This window comes from Bremia lactucae, linkage group LG14 (assembly GCF_004359215.1).
Source record: "Bremia lactucae strain SF5 linkage group LG14, whole genome shotgun sequence".
NCBI classification, from domain to species: Eukaryota; Oomycota; class Peronosporomycetes; order Peronosporales; family Peronosporaceae; genus Bremia; species Bremia lactucae.
The window spans coordinates 1,422,410-1,435,138 of record NC_090623.1 but is presented as its reverse complement, the minus strand read 5'-3'; the positions used below and the strand labels follow the sequence as shown (position 1 = coordinate 1,435,138).

The following is a 12,729-nucleotide window of genomic DNA, read 5'->3' as shown; positions in this document are numbered from 1 at the left end:
ATTCGTCGGGTCACGGCTTTTTCGATGCGAGAGGCTCCGATTGATCGGGAACTGAACACGGTCGTGCGGGTCGGACATCGTCTTCGTAAGTGCGAGTTGAGGCTTGACCCGGACACAATCGCTTGGTCTCGTGGCGAGAAGACGCTTGGAATGCTCGCGACAGACGACGTCGTCGGGGCAGAAGTTGTTGGCAAGAAGAAAGCCGCTACGTTTCGTGTACATTACTTTCAAAAGGGCAACGGCACGGGAGCCAAAGCTTTGTTGCGAACGCCTAAATTTATCGACTTCCATTGCCTCGAGACGGAGGTCATGGAGAGCTGGGTCGGAGCTATTCAGGAGCTTGTGCGGTGGCAAGCTCGGTCGCCGCCTATTGGTGAAAAACGGCTTTTAAAAGTAGTGGTCAATCCCCATTCTGGCAAGCGACAGGCGCGTCAGATTTGGCAAGAAAAAGTGAGGCCATTCTTAGATTTGGGTAATTTTAAGTATGTTGTAGAGGAAACGACCCATTCGGGCCACGGCACGGAAATGGGTAAAAGTTACTCATCCGACGATGGTTTCGAAGCTCTTGTGTTTATTGGCGGCGATGGCACGTTATGTGAGTTTATGAATGGACTTTTGACTCGTCCTGAACACGAGTGGCGAGAAATTGTTGCTTCGACGCCCATTTCGCTCATTTCTGCTGGTACGCAAAATGCATTTGGAACGGGAGCCGGGATTCCGACAGTCAATTCAGCGCTCTACTGCATTATGAAACGCAAAATGCGCCCACTGGACGTCGTAACAGCCATCTCGGTTGCCAATCCAGAGGTCGTGCACTACAGCTACTGCGGTCTAGGGTGGGGCGTGGCGGGGGATATTGCAGCCGAGTCCGAACGCTACCGTTGGATGGGTACGCTCCGATATGCTTTCCTTAAAGCCAAGCGCACTGTCGTTTTACCAAAGCAACACACGGGTCACATTCGGTACGTGCTCACGGAGCCACAACCGCCGCTAATTCGGTACGATGACTATCCCGATATGGGTGCTCTTGACCAATTTGACGTCGAAGAAGGGACGGTGTACGATATGGACCGGTTCAGTCAGCAACGCAAGTCATGGGGAGGCATTGCGGGTGGTATTTCTAGCCCGGCAAGCCGGAAACGGTTTCCGGATATATTGTGGAAGGAAGACAGGAACAGCTACATTGTCGTGGGTGTTGTCAACATCACTCCCGATGGCGCATATTCGCATCCGTCAGATGGCAATATGGACCTCATTATCACTCGCAAGGGTGGATTCTTAGCTACAGCCAAGCTCGTTGGATTGTACATCATGGGCAAGGAGCTCAAGAGCGAGCTGATTTCGTACTTAAAGATCAAGGCCGTGGAGGTCACGCCCGACCAAGCCGATGACTGCATGAATATTGATGGTGAAGTGCTACAAAATGGTCCATGGCGCATGGAAGTGGTGCCGAGTCTTTTTAAAGTGCTTTCGGAAAAGTAGCCTTGCAGGGTAGCCGTTGATGGCTTGTTTTCGAATTGCACGTATTGTTGTAAATATGTTTTTCTTTTTATAAGACCTATTGCCATTGCACAGCAGCAGTATGGACGAGTTTGTGCACTGCATTTGCAAGCGATTGCAATTATTTTGTGTTGCCTACGAGGTCTCGTCGTCTTGGTCACCTGTAAAGGAACTCGAGAACTTGACAATAGCACGACCGATAGCACCAATCCACTCGTCCTTCTGCGTCTCATTCTCTGCGTACATATAAAACGTCGAATCGGGTGTGGCTACTTCAAAGCAAAAGCGCTTGTTTGTCTTGTCTTCTGCTGTTTTCACCGTGAGGCAGTCGGCCAAATCGATGAGCCCGTGCGCCGGTTCGCCTTGCGCTCGACAGAAGTAGAGCTTATTACCCTTTAGCACGAAGTAACGCTTGCGCCATTCCTTAAGCCATACGCTTCGCTTCGTTAACTCACCCTCAAAGTCGGGCTCCGACAGGTCGCAATGCGAGTAATCGCCTTCCATGACTCGTCAGCTTGCAGCAAATAGCTGCTTGGGTTGTTGTTCTCCGAGCAATGTGCGCCACATTTATTTGTGTAAAGTTGATCTACCTGGGCATTTAAAATACGGAACAAGTTATATTAACACCTTTTTTTTAAATTCGCACCCTTTTTCCACAAATTCACACCCTTTCCGCAAATTCTTATAATCACACCCGAGGTTGAGTTTTCAGCCGGGAGCTGTAACAGGGCACCTTTCGCTAGTACTGATCAGAACTAATTAAGCTTACACTACTTACAGTGGAGGTTAGGTGCCTCGAAACTTTACTTTACAAAAGAACAGAGGAAGCTTCTAAGTAGCTAAGGTCTTTAGCTATTGAAGTTAAATTAATAAGGATAATAATCTCATACTTCTTTGTTTATTTTCTCTTATAGAAAATAATATTTATTTTCCCTCTTATAGGAAATAACACTTATGTAACGCCCCCCCCAACCAACTGTTATGGATCACTTCGGTTGGAGAACCGTTGTTGTGATGCATTTGGAAAAATACCCTTTTATCCATTTCTAAAAAAGTTAAAAAATTAAAATCCCATGTATTATGGGTAACTAATGTTGTCGCCGCCAGATACAAATCTGGCGGCCAAAGTTTGTTTTTAAATTAGCTAGGGTAAGGTTTTAGATTTAAATAATTAGTAAAGTGCAGTTCCCCTTTTGATCTTAAAGCGTTAAGTTCCTTCCTAAGGCTTGCGCATTCATCTGTGATAGATAAAAGCCTTTTTAAGGTACATACTCTCGGCCACTAATCCCTTGAACTAGGATTCATTAAGCTTTAATAGCTTGTACGACTCCCTGAGTTGTTGAACCCATTAGTTCAATAGAACTAAGCGACTCTCTGAGTCTTAAAGTCTTCCTCTGTCTTTAGGAGCGAGGTAGCTCCGCTACACCTGGTAGCACTCGTAGTCAATCTACGCCTAAGTCTTTACAAGACTAAACCCTCACGAAAATGGAAGGATTCCAGAACTGTCAGAAGCGCAACGCGCCGCTTATGATAAGCTCAAAACTTTGTTTGGGGTTGAACACGAGGAATTCGTTATCTGCCAGGGACCAGAGGTCCTGCATGCAAGGCTGGAAGCCTTCATGCGATACGAAGCCTCCATGATCGGTCAGATATAGGACCACTTTTCGGCATCTATGCCAACCCGGTACATTTCTGTACCTGACTCAGAGCCGAAGGCTTGCCTCTAGCTGTAAATGTGAAGACATTTGAGGAAAAGAGGGAGAAAATCTCCCTTTTTGGATTAAGCAAATAGAAATGTCCATTGATTCCGCCTTGTGCTTAACAGAACGGCAAAAGGTGGCTATGGCTATTTCCAAACTCGAGGTAGACTATGGAGTGGGCACTATCGTGCAGTACGTCCATAAACGACGCTTTTCCCACATGTAGTTCGCTAAAACAGCAGGTGGCTAGCATGTTTGCACCGCCTGATCAGGCTTTTCGCATGCGAGCACGGCTCTTAGCGTCTCGACATGGTAAACGAACCCTAGGGACGTTGTCCAGGAGTAAAGAAATCTCATTGCATATATGCATCAAGACCCGGTGCAAGAAGCAATTATCGTAACAATCTGCATGGAGGGTCTCAATGAGGGCGTTGCCCGGACGGAATTATTCCGATCTCATCCTGCTTCTTTCGAAAAGGCAGTTGCCATAGCGCTACGCGCTGAGTTCGACTTTAAGTCTGCTCGCGTTAGCACGCCTATTTACCGAACAAGCTCTTCGAGCACATGGGTTCCGTCTAATAGACCGGAACCTATGGATCTAAGCCTCGTGAAGGAAGAAGAAGAGGCTCTTCAAGCTGTGGAGCATCATAAGACCATCCGTAGATGTTATACGTGCGGAAGCACGAAAGATTTACGTCCGGTCTGCCCCCTACGAAATTTGGGTAAAGCTCGAAAGAGCTCCAGCTCCGACCTATACCAGAGATCTGGTACGGTGCGGTAAAACGTCGATACCCAGTAGGTACGGGGCGCCCTACCTAGGCTCTGTTGAACCTCTAGGAGGTGAGAGTAAACAGAACCTAGCCCCTGCTTAATGGCACGGGGCGAGAGTACAAGCCTGGCTTGCTGGTCGCTCAAGCGACTGTAAAGGGCTTTGATAAGGCGTGGTCAATTTTAATTGAGTCGGGAGCATCTTGCAATCATGCTCGACGTCTTTTACTTGAAGAAATTCAACAATACGTTGAGGCGCTTAAAGCGCATGTAGGTGAAACAATCACTATTCGCTTAGCGACTGGGACTCGTGTCACTGCTTTCAAAGTTCCATTGAACTTAGGTATAATTTTTTTGGACTTTGACAGTATGGAACGCTGCTCGTCCTTGATTTGAATTCGTGATATGATCTCATCTTTGGTATGGCCTGGCCTTAACACCATGAGCCATGGATCGATTGGAGGTCTAAAACCTTAGGCGCCACGCGCAATATTCCTAGCAAAGTTTTGGACAGTCATGAACCCACCTTTGTTAGGCAAGAGAAGCGCTATTGGCGCGGATCATTGAGTGAGTCTGTCAGTGTTTTAGACATTGAAATGTCTGAGTTATTAAAAACCAAGGTTAAAAACATTAATTCTGAGCCCGACTAAGTAGAAATATGTGGAACGGTACGTACTCCGTCGAGTGACACTACAACGATTCACTGAATGCTGAAAACATTGTTGGCCTAAGGCCGAATCATTAAGGGTGCAATATCCCTGAGCTATAACGATTCACTGAATGCTGAAAGCATTGTTGTCCTAAGGCCGAATCGTTAAGGGTGCAATATTCCTCAGATACGTGGAGTGGCACGTCTAAGTCCACCAAGTATGGTCGGCCGAGGAGGCACCATACTGAGTGTCAATAGTGGCACTATCGGCGGTTCGCCAGGGCATTATGGGTCAAACCCTTCTAATACACGTGAAGCGACACGTAAACGTTCGCTGGATAAGGAAGTTGTGTCTCATAACTCCTTGTCGGATGTCAAATTAGACACAATGTCTGGTATAGAACGAATACAGGCTGGAAAAGTCGGGGACGTAAATGTCCCGGCCTCTAAGAGGTGTTTTGTCTCCACTCCAAGACAGGAGGGACACGAAGCGTTTATACCCTCACAAAGTGATACGAGTGAGCAATTCCACACGCTTGTAAATGGTGTAACCGCTAACATTGAGGATAAAGTTAGTCTTGCGGCAATCCCTTCGTTACATGCTCTTTTAGAGCTAGACGAAATGTCTATTGATGAGTGCGGCCGACCCTTAAAGGCTGCTGACTTATCTGGGATGGTGGTCATTCGACCAACAATTGAGTTAAACTCATCGTCACTTCCAGACAAAGCTGTCTAGGATGACACAAAAGCTGCACTTAGTGCGTGAAGTGAGTCATCGATCCTTAAAGTTCCTACGGATCCATTTTATTCCTTGATTAAGGAACTCCAAGATGTGGTATGTGCCAATCCACCATCTGTTTTACCTTCGGATAGAGGTGTTCGTCATGAAATTGACTTGGTTCCGGGAACCAAATACTGTGTCACACGACAATGGCCTTTACCAAGGGAGTAGTGTGACGTCATTGCCGATTCTTCCGTGCTAAGCACGAGGCTGGAATGGTACGAGAGAGCAAATCTCCTCATTTGACACCGACATTTTGTGTCAAAAAGCCAAATGGCCAATGGCGCATTGTACATGCTTATAAAAAGCTTAATTCTGCCACTATACCAGCACAAACCCCCAATCCTAAAGACTATTCTTCATAACAATATGGTGGGATGTACAATGTATAGGCACTTGACTTTGTCGATGGTTGTTAACAACTGCTCATGCGAGTTAGCGATATCCCGCTTACAAGGGTTAGCACCCCAAGCGGCATGCTATGGAAGTGGTTGAATATGCCACAAGGGCTTTCCAACTCCCCGGCAACATTTAATCGTCTAGTGACGCAGCTGTTCCGCCCTCATCGAGGTTATGCACAGACTTAATATGATGACATTTTTGTCTGTAGTCGCGCGGAGAAGGGTTGGTTGGATGTGAAAAAAAAACATTTTAACTATTTGCGAGCAGTGCTGGAGTGTATGCGCTCAAATAAATCGTATTCCAATGCATCTAAATGCATTTGGCGCAGAAGAAATTTCTTTCTAAGGGTGCTTCATTGGAAAGTGAGACCTCAGAGCGGATCCCGCTAAGGTAAAAGGCATAGTAGATTGGCCGGCTCCTAGCCAATTATATACACAAATATAGCAAAAATTACGCTGATATGGCTAGGCCAACATCCAATCTCCTTAAGGAGAATAAAGATTGGTGATGGACGATCTCAGAGCATAATGCTTTTCAAGCAATTAAGTATAGCCTTATCCATGCCCCGATTCTGGAAGTGCCAAATCCAAATTGGCCTTTCAGTGTCGTCTGTGACGCATCAGATTTTGCCATTGGCAGTGCTCCGTTACAAACAGATGCTGAGGGGCGTATACGTGTAATTGCGTTCGAGTCTAGACAGCTACAAGCTGCGGAAAGGACTACCCAGTTCATGACAAAGAGTTAATTGCTATGAAGTATGCTCTCGTCAAATTCAGAGTTCATCGGCTAGGCTCTAAGCCGTTTGTGATATATACAGTCACGCGCACTACGAACTGCGACCAAGTCGCCCCACCTCTCACAGAGAATAACCCGATGGCTATCCTTTTTTGCAAAATACAACTTCGAGGTGAAGTATAAGCCTGGCAAGCAGAATGCTTTGGCCGATGCGTTATCACGCAAGCCGGATTATGTGCTCTCGCATTTAACGACTTTCATGTCGCCTATTTCTAAATTAATTCGTTCGGCTTAAGCCAAGTATGAACAGTGTGTAGCTTTGCTACTAGCTCTAAGAACTCTGATTCAGGTATTAAATTGCCGGCACGTTGCGTGCAAGGTTACATCGATTTTTATCGATAACTACCTGTTGCTTTATTGCACGGACACTGCGGACCCTCCGCGTGTCGTTATTTCTCATGATGAGGATTTGAAGTACCGAATCCTCTATGAGGCACACGATACTGTCCTTGGTGGCCATCTCGGTAGAGAAAAGACCTACGGCTCTGTCAGCCAGATTTATTGGTGGCCCAAACTTTATAAATGTGTCACCACATACGTTCGCGCAGGCGAGACTTGCCAACGGGTTAAACCCTCGGTGCATCCTGCTGCGCCACTGGTAAGCCTTCCCGTACCCATAGATTGTTGGGAGTCCATTGGTATGGACTTTTTTTCGGTGCCGCTAACTCCGGCATAGTGGTCTTTGTTGACCGATCGAGCAAAATGGCTCATTTAGCGGCCGTGCCGGATTCCATTAATGGTGAAGGTACAGCAAGGCTGTTTATTGACCGCGTGTTTCGACAACGCGATTTGCCAGTGGCAATTGTCTCTGATCAGGACCCCCGTTTTACGTGTAAATTCTGGATATCAATTTCCCGAGTGCTTGGCACCAGATTGGATATGTCCACTGAGGACCATCCGCAGACCGATGGTCAATCTGAACGTGTCAATCGCGTCATTGAAGACGTTCTACGCAGTGTGTGCGCTCAGACACCAAAGCGCTGGAGCTTCATGCTCCTATCGGTGGAGTTTGCGTTCAATAACGCTGTACATGCCTCTACAGGCTATACTCGGTTCTATGTCAACGGTCTCACCCACCCACGCGTTCCATTACGGTACCACTGCGTGGTTCAGGGCTTGGTAGGGGAGAATTAGCCGATAGGCTTGCTAATATCAGCCCTATTACCTTCGGAAACAAGTAAGCGAGTTTCTCGCGACGCAATTAGTGTCTTAAGACATGTAAGGGATACGATGACTGATAGCCAAGGCAAACAAAAAGAACAAGCAGATACCAAAGGCAGAAGCTGTATAAATTCTTTATATGGTCGGAGACCGAGCTTTATTAAACGCTAAAAATCAACCTACCAACTTCGCTTCCGCGGTCTTCAAGACCAAATTGCGCCCGTGCTTTATTGGACCATTTACGGTCGTGGCCAAGAAGGACCAAGCTTATACGCTAAACCTCCCTAGCAAGCTGCGCACACACCCAGTGTTCTACGTTTGCTTGCTTACACCGTATAAGGACCCTTCCCACGTGGACTTGAAGGCGCTTGCGCCGTGACAGGCGGTCGTGCCCCAGGTTGCTGCATCCTCACCAGGATGTCCAGCTGGTCCTCTAAACGAGGCTGCTGACGCTTCAGCGATAAACGACGGCCCCAAACCACCTCAAAAGAGTTCTCAACCCGAGCAAGGACCTCACGAAGAAGTTGCTTCTCGTGCCTTAGAGCATAAATGCTTCCATCGAGATTTCGGTTCCCTCCGCGCTGCTTGATGCGCGGGGGAACCTTGGATTTCACGTGAAGAAGCCTTTAAAGCTACGTCGTCTAAGGGCCAATAAAAGCATTTGGTGAAGTGGCTAGGGTACTCCTCTTCTGAAAACTCTTGGGAGTTACAGGTACCTCTTTGGCAAGATTGCCCGTACGCCGTTGACTTTTTGAGCTCCAAGCTTAGGGTCAACTCGCGTCAAACGACGCTTCCCACCACTAGACGTAGGATTAGCCGAACGAAACTGGACTTTGGCCTTAAGCTTGGCGAAATCGAAGCGAAGCTTTCGTTCCAACCAAACATCAGCCGCATCCGCAAAATCTCTGATATTGTAACTATTACGGATGTGGCGGGCTCGATGAACCCAGTTCTCAAATGAGACTTTGTTTTCACTCCTTGTTTCGTTTGGAAACAAAACGATCGGAATCTTCCTCATTGAGATAACCGAAGCCCCACGGGCTTGATCACGAAAACGCGTCAGATACTGACTTCGCTCATTAACTTTGGCGTAATGTATTGCTCATGAAGAGCGTCGCGAGTAGCGATCTCCTCTGGCGCTCTCGCCGTTTCACCGGAGGTCCAGCTGGCCAAGCTATGACCCGCGACCTCTTTGAGACGCTCGTCCATGGTTTAATCAGGCACCGGTGCAAGTTGGTCTTAAAGACCGCAAAAAGCTTTAGAATAACTCGGTCTCCGACCGCAAAAGAATCAAATCAACTTGTGCCCATCGCTTGTTCTTTCTGTTAGTCTTGGCTATTAGCCACTGTGTCACGCACATGTCTGAAGACGCAAAATCGTATTTCAAGAAATTTGCTTACATTTCTATGAACACGCCTACTTCGTTCAGTTTGACCATCGGCCTGCGGATAGTCCGCTGTGGACATGTCTAATCTGATGCCAAGCACTCAAAAATCGATTTCCAGAATTTACCCGTGAAACGCGGGTCTCGATCAGAGAAAATTGCCAAAGGCAAACCGTGTTGGCGAAACATGCGATCAATGAACATCCTTGGTGTACCTTCACCATATCTCGCACAGCCGCTAAATGAGCCGTTTTCTCAACCGGCTAACAAAGACAACGATGCCTTTGTTACCGGCCGATTCTTCCGGTAGGCCAAACACAAAACCATACTAATGGACTCCCAACACCTTTTGGGTACGGGCTGGCTGGCCAGTGATGCCGCGGCATGAGCCGAAGGTTTAACTAGTTGGCAAGTTTCGCATCTGCGAATGTATGAGCTTACCTATTTGTAGAGCTTGGCCACCAATAAATCTGGCTCACGGAGCCGTGGGTCTTTTCTCTATCGAGATGACAACCAATAGCAGTCTTTTAAAGCAAGACGAATTGTCTGTTGCCGAGCCTTAAAGGCTGGTGAATTATCTGAAGTGGTGGTGATTCGACCGAATGTTGAGTTAAACTCATCATCGCTCCTAAACGGATTCGTCCTGGAGGACACTTAATGCGCGGAGTGGATCATCGATCCTGAAAGATCCGACGGACTCAATCTAATCCTTCGTTAAGGAATTCCAAGATGTGGTGTCTACGAAAGCCCCATCTATCTTACTTCCAGATAAAGGTGTTTATCAAAAAAATGACTTGGCTCGTGGAATTAAATACTGTGTTACACGACAGTGGCCTTTACCAAATAAATAGTGTGACGACATTGACAATTCCTTCCGTGCTAAGCACGAGGCTGGCGAGAGAAAATCTCTCCATTCGACACCGACATTTTGTGTCAAAAAGCCTATCCTAGCACAAAACCCCATTCCTAGCAAGGAAATTGTCTAGAGCAATTGGGTGGGATGAACGATGAATAATGCACTTGGCTTAGCCAATAATTTTTACTAATTGCTCATGCGACCTAGTGATTTCCCGCCTGCAGCGGTTAGCACCCCAAGCGGTATGCTACGGGAGTGGTTGGTTATGCCACAAGGGATCTCCAACACCCCGGCTACATTTAATCGTCTAGTGACACAACTGTTGCGCCCTCACGGAGGTTTTGCACAGACATTTTTTGATGCCAGGATGCGGCCGAAAGTGTTCGATACCTTAAAATTCTTCTTCTCCTTCCTTAACGAAGCTAAGGTCCATGGGTTCCGGTCTATTAGACGATCCTGATGTGCTCGAAGAGCTTAAACGCAAAAAGGGCGAGCTGAGATGAGCGGACTTAAAGTCGAATTCAGCGCGTAGCGCTATGGCAACTGCCTTTTTAAAAGTAACGGGATGGGTCGGTAGAATTCCGCCCGGACAACGCCTTCATTGAGACCCCCCCATAAAGACGGTTACAAAAATTGCTTTTTGCACCGGGTCTGGATGCATAGCGGCAATGAGTGCTCTCAACTTCTGGACAAAGTCCCGTAGGGTTCGTTTACCCTGACGGGTTGCTATGAGTCGTGATTGCGTACGAAAAATCTGATCGGGGAGTACAAACCAGCAGGTAAGAACTGTAATCCATAGGGAAAATGTCAATTATAGCTCTTACGAGGTAGAGCGATGGAGTGCGTATTAACGTGTAGCACGTCCATAAACGACGCTTTTCCCACGAAGGATTCGCTATTTCAGCGATTTCAGCGAATCCTACGTGGAAAAAAGCGTCGTTTATGGACGTGCTGCACGATAATACCCACTCCATCGCTCTACCTTCGAGTTTGGAAATGGCCATAGCCACCTTGTCCGTTCTGTTGAGAACAAGGCAGAGTCAATGGACATCTCCATTTGCTTGATCCAAAAAAGGAGGTTCTCGCCCTCTTTACCCTCAAATGTAATAACATTGACAGCAAAAAGCTGAGCTATAGGCTCTGGATCAGGTACAGAATTGTATTGAGTCGGCATATATGCCGTTTTTTAGTGGTCATGGACCTGTTCGATAAGAGATGATTCGTCTCGCATGAAGGCTTTAAGCCTTGCATACACAATCTCTAGTATCTGGGACATGATGAACTTAATGTGTTCTAGCCCGAATTGAGGTTTTGAGGTTCTCAAACGCTGCGCGTTTCGTCCCTAGAAAACTGGGAAGTGTGTCCGATTCCGCAGAGGCTTAGTCTTATAAAGACTCAGGCTTAAATTGACTACGAGCATGACCAGGTGTAGCGGAGCTACCTTGCTCCTTAAGTCAGAGAAAGACTTATGGACTTAGAATGTCACTAAATTCTATAGAACGAATAGGCTCAACAACTCAGTGAGTTAGCTGTACAAGCTCATAGAGCTTAAATAATTCTGGTTAGAGGATTCAGGGGTCCGTAGAACCAAGTGGCAACTAGTGCCCGAGAGTATAAGCCTTAGCAAGGTTTCTTACTCGCGTAGATCAATGCACAAGTTTCAGGAAGGCACTAGACGCTACTGACCTCTTTTTAAGGGTGCGACTATCGCCACAGACGTTTTGACCATTGCCATAGATGTTTTGACTATTGCAACAGACCGTGCATAAAAAGTTAAGGAGTGCTATTTAGTGGCGTGCTGTTTCCAGGACTCGTTAACAGTTGCCACGCTCAGGTAGGAAGCTGCAAAAAGTGATTAATCGCTTCTGACTATACGCCCGAGGATTTTCGACTCGAAGAGGGTTCCAGGTATGGCCAACACTAATAAATATGGACTTTATCGATCGTGGCTAGTGCTGTTAGCCTCTGTGGATAGTGCGATATTGTGGAAGCGTGCGATACCTTTTTTGTGTTACACTTAAAAAGACGCCGGTGGACAAGCTGCTAGTATGAAAGACTTGTCTTGATCAAATAACGAAAGCTACGATGCAGAATGTCAAGCTGCGATTGGATGCCGGCACGATTACTGTGGGTACTCGAGCTTAAAGTGTATCTACTTTCAGCTCTTGCAGAGGCTTAGTCACTGACAACCGACGAGGTTTGGATCAGCTTCTCTTTGTTGATTGGTACAATCAAAACATGAAGGAGAATAAAGCAGGGATAGCGTCGTCACTTCCCGTCGCAGCGGTAATGAAGAATATCGCAAAGCATCGCTTGATTAACCATAATACGATCTCGTTGGGCTTTATGCTCGCAATTATTGAGTCACTTTTGAGTATTTTTTGTATGCATGTTGTTTGTAAGGAAAGTGATTTACACGATGAGACGAGTTGCTCATTCACGATTCAAGAATGTAGGCGCAACCGAAAAGTGAGTGAATGTTTTATTTGATAAAGTTGTCCGATTTAATGTATCTTACGTAGAATCAATAATAAAGCCACACCACACTATCGAATAAGTCAACACGTCTGTGTGAATAGTCGCACCTTTATTTAATTATTTAAATCTATAAACCTTACCCTAGCTAAATTAATTAGCATATCTGGCGGCTGCCACATAGGATTTTAGTGATAACCTAATTCTATATAGAACAAAAGGGTGTTTTACCCATAAAGTAAATTTTACTACATCAAC

The 12,729-nt window shown here is 46.5% G+C and overlaps 1 protein-coding gene across 1 annotated transcript in view; it reads left to right on the top strand.

Annotated features, from left to right (window-relative positions):
* Nucleotides 1-1,899, top strand: part of CCR75_006027 (uncharacterized protein) — a gene marked incomplete at both ends in the record, with an annotated part of 4,713 nt that extends 2,814 nt beyond the window's left edge. Inside the window, 2 exons of the mRNA XM_067964100.1 lie at nt 34-1,478; nt 1,557-1,899. Of these exons, the coding sequence (XP_067817117.1) occupies nt 34-1,478; nt 1,557-1,899 (1,788 nt within the window). The remainder of the gene's footprint in view (nt 1-33; nt 1,479-1,556) is intronic.
* Nucleotides 1,900-12,729: the final 10,830 nt, after the last annotated feature.